General features: G+C 40.3%; 1 protein-coding gene across 3 annotated transcripts in view; it reads right to left on the bottom strand.

The window, feature by feature from the left end:
* The window catches only part of FAR2 (fatty acyl-CoA reductase 2), a 117,792-nt gene that overhangs the window by 52,571 nt on the left and 39,076 nt on the right, over window positions 1–26,145 (bottom strand). For all 3 annotated transcript variants that reach the window (XM_066319570.1, XM_066319572.1, XM_066319571.1), the window contains exon 2: window positions 5,957–6,182. In XM_066319570.1, the coding sequence (XP_066175667.1) occupies window positions 5,957–6,145 (189 nt within the window). In that variant the 5' untranslated portion in view covers window positions 6,146–6,182. The remainder of the gene's footprint in view (window positions 1–5,956; window positions 6,183–26,145) is intronic.

Below are 26,145 nucleotides of genomic sequence, written 5' to 3'. Positions count from 1 at the left end.
GGGCTGCAGAGCACAGTTTTGTTGCTGGCTGCATAAAAAGCTTGTCCATAACACTCCTTGGACAAAATAAGGTCTCTGACCATCAGAGTTCTCAGACAGCAGCATATTATTAACCACAGTATCTTCACAGTTTCAGCAGAAAAACTGAATATTAATATTTAAACATGTGCACATCTCTTGTTACATATCTTAGGTGAAACAAAGAAAATTCTCCTTTGATTTCAGCTTTTTTAAAAACTTTACTGCACGAGCGGCACATGCATTAGCATACAATTGGCTACAGGGATTTTTCTGGAATGCTTCTATTTGAGGCTCTGTATTCTCTCCTGGAGGTGTTGCTGTTTAGATCACAATCTACTTGACATCATGAAGTGATTTTAAGGGGGGAAAAAACCCCAGACAAACAAACAAAAAAACCAACAACCCTGAAATCTGATGATTTATTGTGGTTCCAGTCCAGGCCACAGAAGACTTGCATGAAACCAAGAAGTAAAGATAAAAGTATGGGACAGCTTTACAGATTGCTCTGCAGGTGGTGAGTATGTGTGTAAAAAGACATGAAGACAGAAACCATTAAACTCCTTGCTGCGGCAGCCAAGCAAGTAGGCAGAGAGAAAGCTGAGCTGCTCAAAAAAATCTTGCTTTGCCCTTCACAGAAGGCATATTTTCTGTACACACACCTTGCAATGATCAAGACTCTGCTGAGCTGGCGGTTGCTGCCAGGCAGGTGGCCCCTGGTTGATGTTGGACTACCCTGATTCATGCTGGGTTTCTCTTTCCAGTGGAAAATGAGGAAACCAATGTGTCAGGTTTTGACACCAAAACATTTTTCTTTGTAGAATGATGAATATACTTGAAATTAACTGAGAAGCATCTTTGCTTTCAATGATTTACTAATTTCAAAGTAATCCGTCTCATTTCTACAGTTTCAAATCATACTGTGCTTTTGCCTTTCATTTAGAACCTTATGTCATTTAAACATTCTTAATTCCTTTGTGATTTACTGTGTACCTTTGTCCAAGTGGAGGAAACTGAAAACTGCAGGCTATTTTTTAAAAAAGTTGACTTTACTACTGTGAATACCCGCAGGAGCAGAAAGACTGGAGACAGTTTGCAAAGATGGAGTATTACACTGTGACCTCTCCTTGACAGTGATAAAACTGAGGTCTGAATTCAGTACCATCTGGCAGAGCTTGTGACCTGGAGACAAATGGCATCCCCAAGGCTTGTCTGGGTTTCAGCTGCATTGCTTCTTTTAATAAAAGACAATGTATCACACCATTAGGTCATAATCTTTCCTAGAGCTTCCAGTACTGCAACATCAGCAGGAACCATGCTGATACCACCACAGAACTGCACCTCTTAGTAACCAGAGACTCATGTTTCAGGGAGAGAGTCATGGAGGAGTTACAAGGAGAAGCCATGTAACATAAGGGACACAGCTTCTTGCAGCTGGAAATGCCTTTGAGCAGGGTCTAGAGCACAAGTCTTAGGAGGAGTGGCTTAGAGAGCTGGGACTTTTTAGCCAGGAGAAAAGAAGGTTCAGGGGGTACCTCATGGCTCTCTAAAACTACCTGTAAGGAGGTTTTAACAAAGTAGAGGCCAGTCTCTTCTCCCAGGTAATAAGTGATAGAATGGAAAGGAAACAGTCCCAGGTTTTGTCAGGGAAGGGTTAGATTGGATATCAGGAAAGGTTTTTTTCACCAAAAGCGTTATCAAGCATTGAAACAGGCTAGGAGTGGTTGAGTCACAATTCCTGGAGGTATTTAAAAGTCATGAAGATATGATGCTTAAGGACATGGTTTGGTGGTGGACTTGGCAGTGTTGAATTAGCAGCTGGACTCCATGACTGTAGGAGTCTTTTCCCAAGATAACTGATTCTATGACTCCATGATTCTATAACTCTATAACTCACTTCCTCAAACCCAAAGTTAGAAAAACTATTATTTCAGTCTTGTCCTTGAGCACTTTCAGGGATGGGGCACGTACAGAATCAGAGAATCAGTTGGGTTGGAAAAGATCTCTGAAACCATCGAGTCCAACCTATGACCTAATATCACCATGTTCCATCAACCCAAAAACTTCATTAACCCAAAAACTTCATTAACCCTGATCCAAGTACAGGCCCCTCTATAGTGGTCACAGCAGATTTCAGGGATGGAGTGACACTGCACCAGTTTGGCATGGAGAGCTTTTACTGCTTATGGTGATGAGTGAGGTGGCAAAGACAAGGACAGTCATAGGAGGTGGGGAAAAATAAATCTGGAATGATATGCTGAAATTTACAGAGCCTTGCTAGATGTTTGCTGATAAACAGAACACACTTCATGAGGAAACACTGAAAAGACAAAGGTGTCTGATAGCATTGCCCATCCCAATGTGCAGCTCCAGACAAAGCTTTGCAGGGGAGAGAAGTTCTGTCTATAGCACCCACTGTAACTAGAAGGGTTAACTGTGGTTGGTCACAGGAAAAAGCAGCAGCATTTTACAGTCACACCCAATTCCCCATTTTCAGCAGCCTCATTCACAGCCTCCCCATTTTCTCCTTGAATTATCAGAGACATTAATAAGAGCCTTTTCCACTCCCCACTTTGTCTGATCTTTCTAATTAGAAACACTGAACAAATATATCTGAGAAACAGCCTGGCAGCAGCAAGCAGCCTTGGTTCACTGCATGCCGGGCATGGAAAACGCTCTGCTCTCCCAGGGACAACAGGAAAGCCACAATCAGTGACTCAGCATTAGCCCAGTAACTGCTCTCCAGGGAATCCAAGACAACCCCTCCAAGCATCCCTCCCTATTTCTGTGCACAGAAGGATCAGACAGCAAAAGATGCTCCTTGAAACAATTCCCTGCCTCTCTGATAAACACACATCTCCCTTCAACTAACAATTATACAACCCTGTCAAGCTTTGCCTCACATCTCTGGACACATCCAGGCAGCAGCCAGTACTGAAATCTGGGGTTTTTTGTGTAACAGCTGTGCTCTGTGCAAGGCAGACATGGCATTTCATTAAGCACAGGGTAATAGCTTGATTCCCTTAGGGACTTGATGCTGGAAAATAGAACATCTCCTTTCATAAATAGCAAGGTCACCATGCTTGTTTTGGATTTGATGCTGAGATAATTGAGTATCTGTTCATTATACATTGAATATTAATGCACTAAGGCACCTGCATATAAAACTAATTTTACTAGACCTAAGGAAAGCAGCTTTATATTAAATTTCAATGTCTATTCAGCTACAGAATGCAGTAAAGGAATTCTGATTTACGCCCAAACTATTTTCTGTATTTTGCTTTCCATGTTGGATTCAGAAGTTGAAAAATTCCAAGTAACCAACTGTTGAAAAGCATAAACTAAGTTATTCTGCCTGTTCACACTGTATCACCCTTTTGTAACCCACAGCTGCTCTTCTATTTAACAGGAGTCATCTTCCAGCATATTCACATGCACATACTGTAAACAAGACAGGGCACAAATGTGACACGTCAGTGTTTAAACCCTTGTAGATATAATGACAAAAGCCACACAAATTCCACAGAGGGATCATAATATATATATATGCAAAGGGATATATATATGCAAAGGGATCAAAATTCTAGGCAAGTTCTTTGAAAATATTTCTAAGTACTACCAAAATTCAGGAGTCCTCAGAGGACCTTACCTGAAGAACCTAAACATTATGTAACTAATTCTAACCAATCTGCTTCACTTTGATCTTACTTCATCTCAAATACTCATTTTATCTCTTTGTTTAGAGTATTTAAGAGTTGGCAACCTGTATTGCTCTGTTCCATTGGTTCCTAGAATACTTCCTTTCTACATGTGCAACCAAGAAAATCCAGAGGACAATATTAGGTCAAGGCTAAATGCAAAAGAAGAAAGAGTTCCTTGTAATGTGAATGTGTCATGGGTCAGTAGAGAAGTTTACATAAGGTAGGATATGAAAGAAGAAATAAAGTATATTCTCCTAAACCAAGATACAAATACTATCCTGCATATTAAATCTGCAGTTTGTGGGGAAAAGTAATAATTATTGACTAGAGTTTAGAAACCATAAAAGTACATGTAAATAGTACACATAAATAAGAGAAAGGATTTTATTCTGAAGTTTCCTGTGCTTACTCCAATATATCTCATCAGATTACAACCAGAAATTTCAAATGGGAATGTCATCTGAAGGTCTGGGGCAAAGTTTTGCTGCATTTTTATTCTTTACATACCTCAAGGATTTCTCAAACTGGAGGATGTAAACCACAACTGTAAATGAAAGGGCAGTCTCTAGATTATTACTAACTAGAAAAGACCAGCAAAATGTTAAGAATATTGTTTCCTGCCCTCCTCATCTGTCATTAAATTAACTTCTAGTGGAATTAACAGTTTCATTTCTAGAAAAAAAAAAATCTCCAAGGGTGTCAACATTTGCTCATGGCAAAACCCTTGACTAGGGTTTCTGCCTTAGGCAAGGATTTTTGAGTAATTTTAAAACTACCAGCATCAGAAAGACATCTCCTTTCTTTGAGAGGACTTGGATGACTTGTTAGAGTTTTTTTTCTTCCCAAGGCTAACTAACCTAGCAGCCTAGCTTAGAGCTCTGCTCTCCTTTTGCTCATTTGAAACACGTTGGAGCAGGCTGCCAAAGGTTCAAGGAGAGGTTATCAGGTCCTGTTTGCTGTTGGCATGTCTAAAACTGGTGACACATCCTAGGAAGAAAAATGGGTACATCTAGTACAGCTGCAGCAATAAAACAGCTACTAGGGAACCTCACCTAGAGCTAACAACACCTCCAAGCTGTGCTGCCCAACCGAAGAGATAAGCCAGCAGTATTTATATATAAAATGCAAACAGAGTTTACAGAAGTCTTGCTAAATACCTAGGTTTATCACTTCCTCAAGTGTTTTAAAACACAAAAGGCAAAAACACAGCACATTTGGGATTTTGTTGGTTGGTGAAAAAAAACATTATCCACTGTGATGAAAGATGAGGGTGGATTTGGCAATGTGAGGTTGAGGGTTGGACTCAAAGACCTTGAGGGTCTTTTCCAACCTAAATCATTCCATGACAGAGTTGCAAAAAGCAATCAATGTGATTGTTTCCTTTTATATCACTCACAAATTTTCCTGAATATGAAAACTATCTACCCTCTGTTAAAAACATAACAAAACCAAACAACGTTCTTGGAAACACATAAGATTTTCCTAGCTAAATGCCTCAAAACATTAAAAGGAAAAAAGCACATTTTCTGCCATACCTACTTGTCTCAAAGTCACTCATTTTACCTCTAACCTCCACAGGAGGAGTATTCTTCCAGTCAAGTCTTGTTCAAACTTTTAGACCAAAACTCCATTAAAATATGTTGACATTTCTCAGATTAATTCCAAGTAATTCCTTGCCTGCTAGGGCCAGATCTGTCCCTTCCTCTCATTTCACAACAGCTACGTACAAATTCACACTAGCATTAGGCATGAGCTTGAACTCTGGCATTTATCATAGCTGGAGGAGTGTGAGCAAGTTCACAACCTCACCACTGCCTTACGATGTGGAGGATCTTGAGAATCTTGAGAGCCTCAGGCCAAGTCAATGTCTCCATACAAATGTTTACATTAAATACAGCAGAGGGCTCTGACATCCCTCTTGCCACTACAGATTTCCTCACTGGGATGGCAAACTAAAGAGGATCAAGACACATGGATGGAGGTCATGCAAAAATGGAATTAGAAAGATTATATCATTATAGTGTAAAATGCTGTGGCACCCATCAAAAACAGATATATACAGGTTCGTTCATGTATAATTCTTTTGGCTGTTTGTCTTAGACACAGCAAAAATACACAGCTGTTACAGCAGAAGTCAGCATTTTTTTCTTCATGAACTGAGTAAAACAGAAGCCCTTTTGCTTCACCCAGCTAAATGGATTTTAGATTAGATTCCAGAATAAACCATATGAACTTACCTTACATTTCAACATGTTGGCCACTCTCTCTTGCATGGATTGTCCAGCCTTTGGCCTGACAAGAATATAAACTGCTTTCACTTCAGGGCTGGAGCGCAGAAGTTTTTCCACCAGTACTTTGCCCATGAAACCTGTAGCTCCTGTGATAAGCACGGTCTTTCCATTGTAATAAGCTGAGACTGAAGACATGATGCTTTCTTGTTCTGTCCCTTCCTGCAGCAGGTACCTGAGAAGATGCAGAAATAAGGCTTTAAAGGCTTTTGGGATAACCTTTTTAGTCACCTATGTTAACTCAAATTAGTTCAGTCAATGGAAATTTTAAAAATTTTTTTTAAGAAAGTCTTCATTGTGAAAATAAAGCACAAAAATCTGAGAAGCTTAAAAAAATCAAGCTCAGCCTTATACTCCACATGACACCACAGCTGCACACAGAGGTCAAACACAGCTCGTGCTGTCCAAGGCTCCCAGCAGGAGATGCTCACTGCAGTGCCGAACAGTGTTTATCTGCTACTGTGAAGTGGCAGCCATGAAGATATGCTGCTATCCCTACAAGACAAAGGAGAAAGAGATTTCCTCACAAACACTGCTGTGTTTTCCACTTCAATTCCACTGTGCCTACGGCATTCCTTGTCAGCCATCACTCATCGACATGCTCAGTCTTTTCCTGTTGCCTTGGCTTGGAACAACACCATGAAGAAAGCTCTTCTCATGGACGAGACAGTGAGGGACATTGCACAACTGCAATACCACGTGCAGGTCACCACCCTTTATGAGCTGTTATGGCCAGAATTCATCCCAGTTCACTCTAAGGAGTGTAGACGTGATAGGCTCCCCTTTGGAGATCCACTGACATGGACCAGGCTCCCACATGACATGTCCCAGTTAAATATTTTAATTAGATGCAGTGGTTTCCAGGCCTGAATGTTCCCAGCCATCCTGATTCAAACTCTTAAGTTGATTAAATGCAAACAAGGCTGGACTGAATCCTCTTAGAAAAGCCCCTCTTCCCCTATTAGCCTAACAGAAGCAAAACAATCATCTCTGAAGTGGGGCAACCCACAGCAAGCACAAAACACACACTGCAAGGAAAAGGCTCATGAAAAATACCAGTAAATGTTTTGAAAAAACCTTCTGAGTTTGAAACAAAAAGAAATAAGAATAGCAAAATGCTGTCAATCACATATTCAAGAACCAAAACAATGATCTTCAAGTATCCCAAAAAAACTCTTCCTCTGGCAAAAGCTTCCGAGACACAAACTAGGTGGTCAAGACTAACAGAGTATTACTCTTCTTTCCCAGTGCTGCCTGGGACCACAGTACTCAGCATCAAACCAATGAAAATCCCCAAATTTCTGAATCCACAACAAATCATCAGGTGTAGAATCCAGTTTAGAAAGTGGGTCAAGCAGAATAACCTCTTAGGAACACTATTTTACAAACTAATAGCTGTGGGTATTCTGGCTCAGTGGATTTGGTTATTAGCCTACTTTCAGATGTCATCTAGATCATAACTTAGATGAATGCAGAAGGCTCATCTAGGCCTATTAAAAAACTGTTCTTATTAAAGAGCTGGCCACTTGGGAAGTTAAACCAACAGGTTAAAACTATTGGATAATTAACTTATTTATAACAAAATGTCACATCTCGTTCTGGTTCAGAAAAACTGACTCATACTGTAAGACAGGAACTTGCAGAGCTGGAAGTGTGTGAAAGGTGTGTAGGACCAGAAGAAGGTAGTAGTTTAGCCAGATGAAGACAAAAGACCTCAGAAATTTGGCATGACACATGCTCTGCAATGGAGAAAAATGAAGGAGAGAAGTCCTTAGTCACTAGAGGCTGTACCAATCCCCGTGAACAACAGGAAACAAAAAGATATATAAGGACGACTTCCAGGCACTGAATACTTGCTTTGAATTCATAACCAAAAGATCATAACTGCACAAATAATGAATGGAACATTTATAGAGTAAGCTGCACCAGGAACTTGGAGAATGCCAGAGGATTTACCCTCCTTCCCACACTTCAGGAGTAGAGAGCATGTCCAACCTGCATCACTAAGCATTGCTGCTTTTTCTCAAGAGTTGTAGACTACTGCATAAATAACTGTGAAAGGCTTCAACGTGTGGTGGACATCAATTTATTATGTTGTTTCATCTGGGTTCCCTGCTTGAGTTACCTAAAAAGGGCTTCATTTGTTTTGGCCAGATGTTCAATGCCTGCTAGAATAGTAAAGTAAATAAATCACACTACTTTGAAGTGTCCCTAAAATTAACTATGCAGCCATGTTTCATCAAGCATTTCTGACAAGGACGACATGTACATATCTGACAGTTCTTCCTCATCTAGTCTGAGACTATTTTGAATGTCTGATTCAAAAAACCCAAAAAATTTAATCTCCCAAGACATGCTGCTATGATGAAAATGGAAGTACCAAACACAGTCACAGAAAAAACAAACTTTCAAGGCAATCTGCTGTTGCTCTTGATTATTGGCTTATCCTCCTAGGATTAAATGAAAAGGGAAGAAAAAGCCCATCCTTCCTATTTTCCATAATAAAGCAGTCCAAGTTAGGCAGCCTAGAGTTAGTAGGGCCAATTTCAGAGTTGGATCCAGTTGCTCAAGGCCTCATCCACAATAAAAAGCCACAAAGAATGAAATGGTGTTTGCCTGTTGTGGGAGCAGGTTCATGTCTCTTTGCAGTACATTTATTTTTCTATTTCCTACACGAGCTTCAGAAGAAATGATAAAAATTTTGTACCCATCTGATGCCATGCTAATTATCAGGAAAAAAAAAATCTGTGAATTTGTTTAATCCACACACATGACATCATGTTTTGAGATCATGACACAAAAACCAGAATGCTGCAATTTGGAATATTCAGACAGATCCCTGCATCTCTACTGTTCAAGCAAATTTAAAGAGGCTTTTATTACATTCCAGGTTCAAAGGCAGAATCCAGCTTCTATTCAGGGTTGCTAAGGTATTTTCCTTTCAACTTGGTTTTGAATTTTTCATTTTGTACAACTGTCTTTGGTTTTTTATATTTTTAAGAGTGTGATTGCTTTTTCTCTGTTTTTATTGATTTTGCTTGGCCTTTGTAAAGAAAGTACTGAAGAATGTACAGAAATTTTTAGGAACCAGAGGATTTCTGAGGTCAAAAGGTGTGACCCAAGTAATGCCTGCTGACCTGACTCTTTGGAGGTCAACTTCAAACCAAGGAGAACTATATGCATGCCTTTTCAAATTCTTTCCTGTAGAAAATTATACTTTGGCCTTTCATTTTAAAGAATAGTCAATACTCAGCTCTGACTTTTCCAGTCAAATAAACTACAAGGGATTAAGTGCCTGGTAGAACTATTTGAACTACAGTCAGAAGTTGCAGTGAGGAGATCCTTAGTGAGGTAGAGAAGGATGAAGGCTTTCATAGGCTGAGGTTCCTGGCTCCTTCAAATCTGACTGGAGGTGAGAAAGCCACTGAATTGCAGAGAAAAGCCCATGCAAGGGCTTCCTGAATCTCAATTCAAGTGAGTATATACAGCAACTCAGATGTTTTAGGCACTAATTGGTGCAGGAAAGGAATTACTGATGCCACCTGAACTACTGAGCGCAGTGTCTTTGCAGCAGCACAGATCTCTCTGATGCTGACTCATCTCCAGCCAGAGCATGAAAAAACCACGAGCCAGGAATCCCACTGAGCATCTTTGCAGACACAAGTGCACAAGCTGCTCTGAGGATACTGCTGCCTCTCACAGTCTCCTCTGGATCAAACAGGATGAGCTACAGCGCTGCATTACAAACAAAGCCATGATCTTGTGCTAAAGGGCAAGCAAAGGGAAAGGTGGGAATCCTAATCCCACCAAACTTGATACTTCCCTCCTGCAAAAGACAACCCTCATATCCTCAGCTGAATAGCACAGAAGAACCTCCCACTGCCCAGAGCAGGTACGATTGAGCTGATATTTAACAGAACAACTACCCAACTGTCCTCATTTTTCACATGTGTCGGTGATGCCAAATCTGCATCCAGATTGCAATGGTGTATTACACTCCACAGAGAGTCAGGTGCTATCAGAGCCAGAGTGCTGCGAAGGGAAATGTGGACCTGAACCTCACTGAATGCTGCCACTGCCCACTGCAACCCCACAGCTGCAAGGTGTCACGCAGGGACAGCAAAAGGGAGGATGAGCAATGGAGGTGGACTGGAAGAGGTGACTATTTCAGTATGGTTTGGATCATGCCCTATTCAAACAGCCCAGCAGCCATTTCAGAAGCTTATGTGTTGAGATATCTGTCTTTTCAACTCAACTGCATAAAATGAAAAATAAAATAAATTTAGTTTTGTGCAAGAGCAAAGGACCGTATGCCTAAAAATGTACATCTAGATTCAAAAATGGTATCTCTGGCATCTCCTTGTACTCAGACTGGTTTTGATGAGCTTCTCCTTATACAACTTTATGCAGGGATGTAATTTCCATAAACAAGAAGGTTGGCCTGTTCAGATGAGTCTTTCAGACATCATATTAAATGTAATGAACCGGCTTCAACCAAAATTATACTTAATGACAAGCATAGTTTTCGAAACAAAGCCACAGACAGCAGGAGTCCTTTAAGACAAAATAATTCTTGGTTACTTTCTGAAAATAAATTTTTAATCTTGGGTGAAAATATCCAATCATACATAAGACGGTTTTGTTTAATCAGGATTCTAGAAGAGTTATAATTAACCTGGAACATGCAGAGAAAGAAAAATTTCTCTGTTGCTTCAGAGAACTTGTATAGCTGCGGTCAGAAAAAGCAGTATAAAGTGGTCACAGACTATTTCTGTCTTATCAATTTACTTCTTCAGTCTATTAATTATTTTATGAGTTTTAAATGGGCTGATCACTGGGGATGCCTGAACAATACATCTTCATATAATTATTTTCTCTTTTATATTTTGTCCTGGGATGTATTACAGAGACTCTCCAAAGTAGGCAAGTAATTACAATACATAAAAGCAATTATTTCTAATACTTTTTTTTTTTTTTTGCATGAAAGCATTTATTGCTTGTTTAATCATCAGAAAATAATACACACCATGCATACTAGAAATAGCTGAAAGAGTGACTTGTTTTACATCATATTGACTTAAGTTCTGGCTCCTCAGTAACACCAGGAAAAGGTCACTCAGCTCCTTTGATTTCATTTTCTGGGCCAAACTCAATACTAGGGAAGCTCCACTGCAATGGCCAACGTTTCAATGAGGATTAACATAAATTAGCTTAGATTTGAGCCTTTGGATTTAAAATATTTCCTGCATTTTCAGTAATAAGCAGCAGTGAATCAGAGCAGAAAATGGCTGTAGTTCAACACTGCACACCATTTGTGACAACAGCGCTGCTGACACAAACAAGCAGAAAGTACCAGCAAGGAGGCACTGAAATTACATAATGCATTTCCAAAGGTCTTCAGGCACAGAAAGATTTGTGTAGCCTATGAAGTCAGGGAAATTTTACTGATGACAGAAAATGAAACAAAGAGAATGATAAAATGGCTGTTCTATGGAAAAATTAAAAGTTCCTCATGGTTTGTTGAACTTCCAGTTATTTAACGTCACCTCACAGCAACAACAAAGATAAACCTCCTCTCATTTAGCTACAGAATTAAAAGGAAGGTCATAATCCATCCTTTGTACAGGCACTATAGAAGCTAATGCAGCATAAAGAAATAAAATCCTGTGATTCAAAGATAGGCACATTTACAGCCAGACGGAACTCCTGATGATAATCCTCTTTGCAAAAGAGATTTTGCTCCAAGCAATTTACACCAAATATAAATGTTGTTGTTAGAAGCCTGAAGGTTAAATCACTTTTCCTCAGCTAATACATTTCAAATTATTTCTTGTTTGCCAACAGTAGCAATTCAAATCCATAACAGCATCCCCAAGTAGCAACACGCAAGGAGAAACTCATTGCTCCCGGAAACCCTTCATGACTTGAAAAACCACACCAGTTTTGCAATCCATTTTAATTTATAGCAGTTAAATCTAAAGAGACAGGGAAGTGTGACAGCATAATTAAGAGCTGGAGACAACGAGCAGCGTGCACAGCCAGATCCTGCACACTGCTGAATGCTACATGACAAGCAGACAGACATGGAAACCTCTGGCAATTGTGGCTGCTGGGCCAAAGACCTGCCCCCAGGACAGATGTGGGCAAAAGCTGGAATTTCCAGATTGCCTAAGCATTACCTGCACAGCTTTGCAAATGTTCTGACTCTCCTGAGCAGTAAAAACTGTTTGACTACCATGAAGAAACAGAACACAGAATGAAACAGAAGGGCCACTGATGCAACACAACTGATACAGGAGCCTCTTGACTTTTTAGTGAAACCTGTTAGTTTTGCTCAGTCTCACTACGTTGTCTCTCCAAAATTAAGGAAAACAAGCCTGTAAACATTTTGGTGCTGAGGTGAGGCAACGGCGTTGAGGACATACCTACGTCTGTCATGTAGGATTTTAAAGAACAAATATTTCTCAGTAGCCCAAATATCAATGTATTCTGCCTCAACCCTATTTAATTGTCCACCTGGTAAGAACAGCAGCTACCAGAGACTTCAAAGGTGCAGCTTCTGCAGGCTCCTTTCTGCATCACATCGTCCACATATGTATTCACTCTCTTTTTTTTTTTTTTTAAGCTAGCTGTTGCAAAGCCATTGAGCAGGTTACAGGATCAAAGCATAGATCAGGACTAGAAGGGAATTTTTGCTTTGCCTCAGCCTAATTAAATGCAGACATTCTGCATCAGAGCTTTCCTGCAGGCAATCCTTCCCCTTATCATCCCCCAATTCACATTTCACAGCCATTTTCCTCTTGCTATTTCTCCTAGGATCTCTACAACCAGCAGTGCTTTCCCCAAACCCTAAATCAAAACCCTTGCCATATCCACTGCACACCAATCACTCTGCACCCCTTCATTGCACAAGGGAGGTCTCAGTGAAATTAAGACTTAACTCTGTGTGATAACAGGCTTGTCTGGCACATTTATTTTATTTTAGAAATCTCAGTTGATAACTTCTTATTAGCAACCAGCAGCTAATGTATTAACAAAGATTTTCTGTCCTTTTCCACTACTCATTGTTGTCCCCCATCAAAAATAGTGCATTTATAGCATTTGTGAATTTTTTCCCCCCTGAAATGGTTATCAAGCATAGGAAAAGGTTTCCCAAGGAAGTGGTGGAGTAACCAACCCTGAAGGTACTCAAAGCTATGTAGATGTGGCACTTGGGGATGTTGTTAAGTGGTGGACTTGGCAATGTTAGAAGCACAGAACCACAGAATGGTTTGGGCTGGAAGGGACCTTAAAGCCCATTTCATAACTACCCTCTGCCATGGGCAGGGATGCCTTCCATTATCCCAGGTTGCTCAGAGCCCCATCCAGCCTGGCCTTGGACACTGCCAGGGATGGGGCAGCCACAGCTGCTCTGGGAAACCTGTGCCAGGGCCTCACCACCCTCACAGGGAACAATTTCTTCCAAATATTCAATCTAAACCTACTCTCTCTCAGCTGAAGGCCATTTCCCCTTGTCACTATCTACCCAAGTGACAAGTCCCTCTCCAGGCTTCTTATAGGTCCAACTAGCACAGTTGCTCTGAAGGACAGTAGCTGCAGGATTGCTACCTCCCAGCAATTTCCACATGCCAGCATTCATGAAAAACTATCCCACAGTAGCCCCAAAAATGCCTGGGTGCCTAAAAACTGTCTCCATTTCTGTAACAAATGGAAATGAAGTGATGATTGACAGCAGCAGTACAAATACTTATGTGATTACAGCAACTGTGTTCTTCACAAAGGCACTGTCATGACATAAAGAAGAATGGTCTTCACTCAAGATTTAGAGTCAACAGCAATATTGATCCAAGTAAATCAATATCACCAATCATTATCCAGTAAGTAAATTTATGCCCTGGAATGATGGACAGACTGCCTTCCTTTTTTCTACTGTCACTCCCTCTAGTGCCCCTGTCAGATAAATATCTAAGCACAATGCTCCAAAATATTAATGTAATCAAATGAAACTACATTTAGGTTTTGTAAGAAAACAAACAAACAAAAAAACCCATAAAAAACCACCCTGCAGAAAACAACAAAATAAGAAACTGAGGACCATGTACAGGAACATGGTCAAAATTATGTCCCTCCTAATTACCATGCTTTTAAAAACAACTATTTTTACCATGCTACCTTTCTATTTTTACAACTTTTTCCTATAGCTATGTCTAGTGGCAGATATAAATAGAAAATACAAGTAGTTTTGTGCTCCTGTGCAGATTTATCACTATAAAAGTGCATTTTTGTTCCCATTAAGCTTCAAAACAAAGGCAAAATAATTAATAATTGGCTGAATAACACTATAAAGCTGTAGGGATTCAAACATACATACAGGTATTTATCATTCCCAGTTTCTGATGATCACAGAGTCCACCTGTTCAGTCTGTCTGGATTCCCCAGAGCACAAAGGCTTTCACTGGAACCTTTTCTTTAGGAACATATGTGTACTTGTGCAGTTCATGCACAGAAAACCGTTTTTAAGCTGCAGACAGAAAAATCTGCCAACTGCTTTTTTCCTTGAGCCTCATCCATTTTTGGGTCATCGAGACTACGATAGCAGTAGCTACAGAATACCTCACACTGTGAACTTTTATAAGCTGTAACAGGGCAAATATGCCTTTTCCTCTACCCCTCCATGACATTTGAACTTGTTCATACCTTCCTTATAAGACAGAGGAAACCAGCTGAGAAGCTCTTGACATGTTGTGAGGGAAGTGTCTTGATGAGTTCAAATAATACAGTAGCTGTGGTGACTGCAATAAGAAGTTTAGCAGTCCTGTGACAGCAAGCTAAAATGACATTTCACACTTTAGATCTCAGATCTAACAGAGTGGAAAAAATTACCTGCTGTGTTCAGACACAGATTTCAGGTTAACTAAGTAACTCTAATTATTTTTCTTTCCAATAGGAAGCCAAGCTCAGCAGCCTGAGTAGTTTTATGTTGGGATTTCATTAAGAAGTGCAGTCTAGAACTAAGTCTTGTCTTGGTTGGAGCTGAAAGACAAAAATATTTAAAATATTTCTCACCACGAAGAGTCTTAAAAGGATGACCAGATGAATATGAGAGTCTGTACTGTTAACTTCATAGCAAAGCATATATATAGACATGTATTTTCAAACTCAAGGATTTAAGATATCTGCAGGTTGGGGTTTTTTAATTGAAACCTGAAAGAGAACATTATCAATGGGAAGACCACAGCTTTGCCTTTTCCCTCATCAGTGACTCAAATCTCAGGCTAAATACAAACAAATAGCATTCATTTTTTTCATTTTCCCCACATTTCTCTATCTTTCAGGCTTACAGCATTTGATAGCACCTGGCAAAGTTGTTCTGTCTAGAGCACGACTGAACCCTTCAGTAGCAGGGAAGAAGCATGACCAAAGCCTACATAATTCCAGGAAGTCCACAGGGAATTTTATGGTCGTTATTGCACACTGCTAGCAGGCTTATTCTGCCAGTGAGCTGGGAAATCAGCACCTGCAACCAGCTCTCCAGTATTCCCCTTCATCCCCTGTTTTGTTGAAGGCAATTCTGGCACTACTGGAATCAGAGCCACAACAAACTGACAGATTTGCTGCTGGAGTCCTTGGCAGTGGAATAAGGAGGCAGGACAAGGTGCAGAGACTATGGCAGCTCCAGCAGCAGACCTGAGGCAGGTCCAGCCTGGTAGTTGCCTTGTGGTGACTCTCACTGTGCAGATGTGATGGACTGACAAATACCTAATTCCCCCTTTGGAAAAGCAAGAAACCACAGTGAGGAGAATCCAAGAGGCTGCTTCCTCCTACAGGGATCCAGAGTTGGAGCATTGGGAAGGGGCAATGGAGACAGTAGTATGGGGCTTGTAGGCTTCTGGAGAGAGGGTGAGGAAAACGCAGCAGTAAAAAAAATTAGATGCATAATGTAGAAGAATTATAAAGTGTACAAGTTCTTAAAATACGAGCCAGTGAGACACATGGCACCTTCCAGATTCTGCATATTTCTGCCTCCCATTACACCTCACCACTCTGGGTAGACTTTTCCACTGCTCACTCTGACTGCCCCTGTCTGGATGTGCTTCCAACCTCTTTAATCCTTGATCTAGTGCTTCTAGCAAGAGAAACATGGAGTTACACGCATGGCTGATCCCTGCTGCTCCTCCCTAGGATGTGGGATAGCTCAGGGCCAGAGAATGAAAGCTTAAGAGCTGATGTGCCCAGTGAGAATATTGGTTTCACCTTGGCTCCTTTCAACAGGAAACATTATCCTAAGAGTTTGCAAGTTTTGTTTTTCATTGGGATCTCAAGCACAGCATGCAGGCCTTCCTCTCTGGAAACTCTGACAGGGAATACAGAAGCATCCCAATTAAGCAAGAACCTTCACTGCCCATATGAAAGCAAGCCAGGTATTAATGGAGAGCTCCAAAGCAGCTAGGAATTTCAGAGTAAAGCACTGTTTGATCAAAGTGGAAAACTGAAGGAAACCCACTGAGCATGGGACAGGACGAACATGTCTTGGAGATGCTGCGATTACAAAATGTACCTTAAAAAAAAAAAAAAAAAAAAAAGAAAAAGTAAGAGAGCAGCAAAAAGGAGAGTCAGTAGGACTCCATGATTAATATCTGAGTCAGTGTGTTTGTGGAGGACTTTCCATTCAGCTTTTACCAGAAGACACCTCACAGTGAACTGGAAGTGCCAATCCAAGAGATCTCCTCACCATGCTACATCCAGAATTACCCACAGCAGATTCAAACTTCAAGTAGTTCTGAGATCTCTAAACACACAAAGCCAACCTACTCCTGGGAGATATCCTGGCGATCTGCAACATGGATGAAGTGGAAAAGGAGCTCTTCCAGAAAACAGTTTCCTCAACACTGAGACCAACAGATGAAAGAAATTAAAAAACACCTATAAGGGTCTCTTCACATGCTCTGGAAAATGCATCTTTCCCACAGAATTTGCCAGCTGGCCTGCTGTGGATAGGTGACAACACAGTCTGCTAACACAGGCACTGATCAAAGCAGGCTTTGGTCAAGAAGGACATAGTTCACTAGGAAATGGGAAATGGACCCAGACCCTCTCATTTCTTGACATCTGGCAGCCACTGCCATAATATTTTGTGACAGATCTTAAAGTGCAGTTCGCAAGAAGGTATCACCAAAATACAGAAACCATGATGTTATTTGCACTTATAAACGTATTAACACTTTTCTACTCTCATCAGCTCTTCCTTATTTGAAACTCAGCTATGAGTATGCAGAACTCTTTCTACATTTTCACAAAATCTTTCACCAGTAACATAGCAATGTTTATTCCACACCCTGCTGCTAAAAACGCTTTTTAAAACGCAGTACTGTATTTGTGCAATCCTTGTTTTATACACCTTAATTAATGATCTCTGAAAGACCCCAGAGAAACAATGTAAACATGTATTTTATTATTCCCATTGTCAGAAACATGGCCATTTAAGGGGCTGGTAATGATTTAATGATGCAGTACCAGCCAAACACCTTCATGGTGTTTTGGAGAGTTGTGTTTAATTCCTTGAGATTGTTTAGGTCACACTACAACAGGAATGAGAAGCAATATCCATTTCACAAGACGAAGAGCACAAAAGCAAGAAAAAACCATATACGCTGTAAGAGATATTGATTTCATCAAAGTTGTTGTTACAGTATTACAATTTCACCCCTATCGACTCCATACGTTAATATGAAGAAGTATTCTGCTGCTCTTGTTTTGGTTCTTGGTGAGTTCTGGTTTCCTGATACTTTTTTTTTTTTTTTGCCATGCAGCTACTCCTCCCACTCAAGAGAAAAAAGACAAAACTGTGGATTCAGGAAGGAAATAATAATTATACATGGAAGAAGCCAAACTAGAAGATCAAAATTATATCTTTCCAAATTAGATTTTCTCACGAGCTGCAAGGAAAATAAACCTTTAATATCTCCTTGGTTTCTATGGAAGACAGGCAGCACAGCCTGCAGATTTTTCTGCCCCAAGTTCTCCAAGAAACACAAACATTTACTCTTCAGATAAAGGGAAAAGAGCAGGAAGAGGAAACTAAAGAGAATTCCCTGGAGTTGGTGAAAGCTGCATTAAGGAACTTTTCCTCTTCACATCAGCAGCTCTGAATAATGAGGCAGCAGAGAGCTTTGCAGCACTGGGCACCTTTGAAACACACTTCTCCAGAAAGAAGAGACAATAAAATGTCAATAGAAAATGCCCCTTGGCTGGCACACACTGGCACAGCGAAAACTTTTCCTCCTTTTGCACATAAAAGAACTGATTATTTTCTTCCCCTCTTCTCCAATATTTAGAAGACATGCTGATGAGAGATGACAAGGCACATTTGCAGGAGTTAAAAAAAAAAAAACCCTAGCACTGAATAAAACATAAGAGCAGCATCAGAAAAGGATGGTCAGATTGTACCAATGTCATCTAATACATCCTCTGTGCACTGACATTCAAGCAAGGAATGGAAAGAAGAAATTCAATGATGATTTGGTTCTCAGCATCTGAGAAAAGTCTGAATTAAGTTGAAAGCACTTGAATAACCCTGTTGTAACCAGTGCCAGATCCAAGTTAGTGTACAGGTTTGCCTTCATCTTCCTTCTAACCCTTATGAAGCATTCAAATTTTCCATGCTCTTACAGAGAATAAAGGTTTTTAATTACTTTTTAATATACTTAACAATATCTTAATTATCTGATAAAGAAAAATATCCACAAAGTTTGCAATGCTGGCTCCCCTACCCCTCACTCATTCTAGCACGGTCTATTAAAAAAAATAAATAAAAGAAAGAAATCCATTTCATTTCTAGGAAATCCCACCTGGTCCTATTAAAGTTGACTCATTTTAAATTTTGAAGTCATTTCTAAGCTGAAAATGAGGTATGTGTGCTGACTTCACAGGCCTCAGGAAGCGAAATTCCATGGAACAATCCAATGTCAATCTCTGCAGCCTATCTGGTGGTAGTGCCTCTGGAGGGTCTAGCATGAAAACTCACAGGACCAGACAAAGTTGGTATACTAGCACAGCTTCATGGACCACAGAGAGGTACAGAAATAAATATGCCTCCTAATTATTCTCTTTTTTAAGCCTTTCCATTCTTGCAGGGACAGGAAACTGCTGTGTGCCAAAGTGAAGGTATTTTGGACCCATCTAGAAGTAAGGATTTATCCATATCATTTGAGAAAAAAAACCCCTTATTATTCAATTTTTCTTAATAGCTTTTTATTTTCCCAAGAAATTATGCTCTCTTTAACTTTTGTATGACCTCATGATCTTGGAGACAAAGCCCACAGTCTGAAGAGAGAAATATCAAGTGTTACCAGTTCTGAAGTACCAGCAAGCTGCTTTGGAGCTTTTAGCTCCATCACACTAAGACATGCAAAGCAGGCACATTCCATCTTAAATCTCTCTGTTCTGCATATTTTAAACTTTGATATTCAGAACAAGCCACATCTCCCTCTCTTAATTAATTTATGCCAAGCAGAAATACGAAAGATCTGCACCTTAAGCAGGTCTCTTAGCTCCCTGGATCTCTGCAATCACAGGATCAGTCTGTCCTTAGCCCAAACCCTGGAGATGCTGTGAAAATAAACATTAAATGACTTGGTGTAGCAACTAAACTTTTACAAATCCCTGCTTCTCTGAACAGCAGCCAAAAGGCACAAGGTCCTCTTGCTGGTGTCACCAACTGAATTATTGTCCACATTCTCCAAGCCTTGTGACATTTGTTGGCTATCCCTCACCTTGGACTTCTTCCTGCTAATCTTAGGTCCAGATAAGAGTACTATTAGGAAGGGCTGATGTGAGGTACACACGGATTGCCATGCTGGTTGCTGCCAAAATACACAGCTCAGTTGGACAAGGACATAAAAAGTAGCATGTAACCCCAGTAGGCCTGTCACAAGAAAGAAAAAAAAAATATTATTAACAGCCAAAACACACATTGACCTTGGCAAAGAGTAGTCTTCAAGATACTTCATGCAATACAGAGACAGTTACTGATATTTGCACACAGATTAGGGTTCCCACTCAACTACAACTCTTAGGAAAGTACATGTTAGTACATGGTAGCAGCAACAATCTTTTTTCTACAGTTTAATAGCATAAAATAACTTCTCTGTTGTCATGACAGCAAAGAAAAACAAAGCAGAAGAGGTGTTTCATTCTGCTCAGAATTTAATTCTTGAAATCTCAGAAGCAAAAAATACTATTTTAGGAAAAACATATTTTTCTTCACCCTCCTCCCCCAGCAGTATAAAACAGCCTGAAACTCAGCATATTTGGCTTCCTGAAAATTTTTCCTGGCTGAGTACTCAGAGCCTTACAGAGATGCTCTGTTAAAATTGTTGCCAATTCTCTTCCTTGACCCCTTTCCAGCAGGATGAGAAGAGAAAAAAGGTGGCAGTCAGAGAAACAGTAGAACCCAAGGATTCCTGTTTTATCAGAAGGGTGTTTGAAACCACAGTATACAGTGCACCAAGGTGGCCTCAATTTGCAGTGGAAGCCGGCGTAGGTTTTGGGAGATTGCCACCACATGCATCATAGCCTTTGCCACCACATCCCTCCTCTTTGATCTTATACTGAATGCAAGCCAAGAAACCTGGATTTTAACAACTGAATGGCAGAGATGTCCTGCAAGAGAGGGAGTCCTTAATTACCAGAAAAGAAAGAAATCATGTTGGGGATGCAGCATGAGCCATTTGACAGAAGCAAATTTAAGCACAGATTCAGGAAGGAGATGGTAGCTGATCTGTGTTGGGAGAAAAAAAATCTTGTTTAGATGCTACTTACTTGAGAATTATTTGATCTAGCTGCAATCTCCTATAGGATATCCTACAGGATAATAATGTCCTACAGGATAAAATAGCTGTCAAAGTGAGGGGTTGAAGAATAAATGCAATAGAGTGATCCTGTATACCCCAACTTCAAAGGATATAAAGAGTTCAAGTCTAAGGAGACTGGATGATCTGTTTACAAATTAAAGTCAGGCACTTTTGTAGATTTTCAACCTCTTCAGTAAACTTCAGCATTCAAATTCAGGTTAGAAAGTCACAGTGTTTAGCAGGACAGAAAAAACTTAATGTAAATATTTCATAGAACAAGTAGATAGTCTTATAAATAGTGACAGAAGATGATAACTATTATCTATGACCTTTAAGTCAACTGATGAACTCAAGGAAGAGTAGGACATCTTTGCACTGCCAGGATTCCCAGGTGCCAAAAACTCCACAAAAGCAATCAGCAGCTCTAGTCACCATACCAAACAGCAGTGCCTCAGGGATGATGAAATTCTTAGATCATCTTTACACTACAGAAAAGTTTTCTTATAGCAGGTTGCTTCTTCCAGATTTAGACTACTTGTAGTTTAGCTCTGAGATAGAGCCCGGGCCCTATAATTTATTAAATGTGTACATTCATAAGCTTTAATTTCAATACTCTGCAGGTCTGACAGCAAGCTTAAGACAATCAATGCAGTGTATTCACAGGGGAAACTCATCCCAATCCTCTGCTGCTCTCTTTCCTGAAACCCAAAATGCACTATGCTTAAACAAAGAGGGTTTGGCAGCAGCTTTAAGGTTTTCTAGAAATTCTTACCTTTAGCAACTCAGGTCATATTTTTCTTGTCCCTTTACATGTGTAGGAAGAAATTCTGTGGGATCATGTTGTGAATTAAACAAATACACTTGACTGGTTTATGATGTGGCTTGAGAAAGAGCTATGTCAGCACTGCTGAGGGTGTTGTGAAGCAACAGTGGGATGAGGCAGGGGCAGGAAAGAGCAAGAATTTGCAGGTCCTTTATCACTGCCAAAGCTTTCCCACAGTGAAACACTGGCCTCTCAGCAGGAACATTTCATCCACCTTTTTTCATCAAGTACTCCAGTTTTACTATTTAACAATTCTAACAGTTACAGCAACTTTCCCCGGGATTTGCATGATGTCTCAAATAATTTCAGACTGTCTCCATCTCCTTGTGGATGTTTTGCCAACACTCTGCTAATTCTCCTTCAAAGATTTTCTGTTCTTTTCCCAATCACAACTTCGTTTAGAAGGGAAAAGACCTTTAAGCCCAACGTGCAGTTTTGTCTTCCCAACTGGGAAACTTATGGTAGGAACAGATCCGCTATGGCCACAAAGCAAGAAGGAACAAAAGGAACTCCTGATAGCCACCATCAGCCTAAATTCATCCCTTCTACGAGAGAGTCACGGCCAGTAGTGGAGAAGTGAGGACCAAGGATCACTTAAAAGGAAAAATCCCAGCCCAACACTGAAGAGGGGGCCTAATATCACTTACAGGGCAAGGAGTTAGGAACATGAATCACCTGAAAAAAATCACCTGTTACCAGAGTTTATCTGCAAGCAGTTAGTTTGGGCCAGAAAGCCAAACTCTCAGGTAACATGGAAACATTTATTGTACAGTGTGGGGATCAGCTAGCCTCTCCTGTTTGCCATGAGGGAAGTACTGTGAGGTTTGCAGTAGATGCCATTACGTTACTAGGAAATAAAAGGCTCTAAGGACACACGCAATCATGGCACACCATGAACCACACAAAAAGAATTGCAACATCTAAAGACAAGTTGACACTGTAGCTCAGGTGAGCTTTTTGTTTGACAGCTATTTCTAATAAACATACCCTGCTCTTTCCACAATGGGCTTGGCATTTTTAATTTTCAGTTGAATTGAAAGGTAAGTCACTTTATCACAGAACAACTCCAGCATAGCTCAGGTTTCAGCCTGTGAGAGCAGAACTACTGTGCACACAATATCATCTATAAAGACAATTTGACAATCCTTTCCTAATGCCTAGGAAAAACAGCCCCTTTATTCCAGAGTTTATTGTACTTTGTTTTCACTAAAAATAGCCTAATATGATGCTTTCGTGTTCTTCTCCACATATCACAGCAAAGTGATCTCAGGCTGTAAGTCTTCCCTGTGCCCTATCTTAGAGTAAAAGCATTCAGTTCATCAAGAAAGCAGAAGAAACACAGGATAAAAATAAAAATTACTTTCTCTCCCCACAGAGAATATATTTATCTCAGCTGTGTCCAACATATTTTCTTGAAAAGTCCTTGAAAGTCTTGAAAAGTAAAGTCCAAGTGAAAAGATGTATGTTTTACTCAGGCAATTTGTCCTCCCACTAGCAAAATACAATATTGACACAGTCAGGATATACAAGAAGAGCTTGCTGCTGTTACTGTTAGGACCTTAAACCAGAATCCTAAGCAAAAGGACTGAGGAGTTTCTAACCTCCTACTGAAACCAGCTTCCCTTGACTCCCAGGGTGTTGCTGTAGGGAGGAAGGTGAAAGAGAAGGACATGGAACACCTTGAAAAGAAAGAACAGTTATCTCTACCCTGTGTCTCTTGTCTGTTGGCACCAGCACAGGGAACCTCCTTGCTCTGAGACCCAGGAAAGGGCCCTTGTTTCCATGGAGACTTTCAAGATCTGCTGGAATGCTGGACCACCCAAATGCAGCTGTGGATTGAGGGACCAGCCTCAAGCTGCCTGCACTTCATTATTCCCTACCCACTATAACTTCCATTTCCCTTGCAGGAGTCACTTTAGCCCATGGGCTAAAAACTAATCAAGTAACAGTTTGATTATCTTTGTAGCATGACACCTCAAATGAGCTGGTTTTTTTGTTTGTTTGTTTTGGGTTTTTTGGTGGTTTTTTTTTTTTCCTGTTATTGTTACTCTTAGGGCAGGTGTTTCAGAGACTCTCAATGAAGACAGAAATTTGTGTGAGCTCCTATGGATGCCTTTTCTCCCTAAAAATTACATAAAGAGCATCCCAATTAAAGCCTATTCCACATGAATAAATACCCCTTTCACAGAAGTATCTGTTGCAGAATAACAGCTGATGGCTGTTGTACAGCCAGTGGATGATGCACACCTGCTGATCTGGAGATCTTCATAGGAAAGCTGAATTAAACATGAACTTTATAAAGGGTTGCATAAATGTCCTGCTTCTCTCTCTCATTATAAAACCTCCTCGTCGTCTCAATAAGCTTCCAGAAACAATGTACTTTACTTTCCCTTTTCTACCTAGAGCATCACATGTGTCATGGTTTTCCTTTGAGAGCACACACCACCTTCCTCCATTTCTTCCACACAACATGTTTGTCCTTTGTCACAACCCACAATCCATTATCACTATCAGCTATACATCTTGACAGGCTGTATCTCCCAACAGAGACACTCTCATGCAAAATCCTGTGCTGTGACCTCCACTCTGCCCGAGCTCTCTGGATGCAGAGCAGGAGGTGCATCAATATCACTTATCAGGGCAAAATGCTTGGTCAGTGACCCCAGCTCACAGTGATCAATGTAGAGCTCTACGAATTGCCATTCCCAGGACTCATTCAAAGTGGTGGGGGAACGACAAAATGTCAAACTGGTCCTTACAAAAAAATCAAACCATCCTTCTGAAAACCAAGATTTTTGACAACCCTCCATTGCAGCAAAGAAATTAGAACTTATTTTTTTATTCCTATCAAACATAAAATGCTGAAGTTAAGAGAATTCCCTGAGGGAAGGAAACACCAAGTTTTAAATCAGCTCTAGTTATTCCTCCTCCTCATTTCTTCTCAATCAGTGCTTGCTATGTCTTCTACTATTAAACTGTTTCTCATTTATCTTTCCCAGTCAAATCTTTTTGTTTAAGCTGTTCTTTAAAAACTCTCTCTGATTTGCTGACTGTTATCAGAGTGAGATGAGACACAGAATTACAGTCCTCCCTCACAGGGAAGCATCACAATGCCTTTGCCTAAACACATGAAACCAGACTGAGTTCATGTCCATTTCATATTTCAGCAGCCTGGGGGCTTCGCCATTCTCTTTACCATGGAGCAGCATCTCCAGTCTTCTTCTCAGCCTTCCCCCCGTATCACCATCATTCCACAAAGGTGGACTTCATTTTATTACCTTCTGTGAACCCTGAATTTCTTTGGACTGTCTGTGTAGAAAGTAAAAATTGTTTTAGTTGCTCATGAGATTCATTCTGTCAGAGTGGGGCATCACCAGTTACACCAGAAGCTGGAGAATCGTGGGGCAGAATATGCTCCAGGCACTGCACAATCACAGAAGGGAAAGAGTCAGAACTGCAAAGAGATTAAGGTAAAAGCCTGCACCTTGCAACTAAAAAAAAAACCCAAACCAACCAACCAACCAAACCTTCACAAGCTTTTTAAACCACTTCAGGTTTCCCCTAACTTGAGGGTCAAATGAAATTCTCTGGTTTTCAAACTGCTTTAGATCACCTTCTCATGGAAACCTCTATATTTAAAATACAATATTTTTAATTATATGTTTTTATACAGTATGTGAAAGTACTTGAAACAGGTCTTCTTTTTCTAATTATCACTCTTTTGGTTTTTTTCCTCCATTTTGCCTTCCCTTTGTTTTGCACTGTGGCAAATCACATCCCATACTCCAGTATAATGAAACCTTTGAAAAAATCTGAAGTAACAGCTGCTTTTGCCCAGTTTGAGGGGAATAAGTCACTATTTGCAAAAATGACAAACACTGATGCATGGGATGTGAGAAAACTAGGGTTCCATCAGTTAGTGCTTTTTTTTGCTGCTAAATTGCCTAAGTCCTGGTGTCCTTTCACAGGTATTTGGACAGAAACTGTAACTTCAGTAGAGGAAATTCTCTTAATTTCTGCTACGTCTGTGTAGAAAATATAAATTTGTAAGTCTGAGCTCTAGACTTTTCAGGTGCCTGTGTCTCACAAAGGAACCTGAGGGAGAAAAGTGTTACCCCTGGTACAGGAAGACACAGTGTGGCACTGGATGGGAAGCATCCAAGGGGACTGAATGAATTTGTTGATTGGAAGTAAACAATCTGGTATTTTGGGAATGCCATGGAGAAAACGAACAGATCCACGGAAAGTAAAAGGCAAATGTCAAGACCATCTTCAGGATGGGCAAGGAGAAAGACAAGAACCATTCTGTATTTCTGCAACTCTGTGTTTCATATTATTCTGATTGTAACCACATTTCATAGCATTTTTCCTTTGAAAAAGACAAGGAAGAAGAAAACAAATACATAAAAGGGGAAAGAGGAGCTGAAGTTTAGTTTCTTTTCTGGGCTGGCATTCAGTTTTGC

The sequence above is a fragment of the Sylvia atricapilla genome, chromosome 5 (genome assembly GCF_009819655.1).
Source record: "Sylvia atricapilla isolate bSylAtr1 chromosome 5, bSylAtr1.pri, whole genome shotgun sequence".
Taxonomy (NCBI): Eukaryota; Metazoa; Chordata; class Aves; order Passeriformes; family Sylviidae; genus Sylvia; species Sylvia atricapilla.
This window is presented reverse-complemented; position numbering and strand designations above follow the sequence as displayed.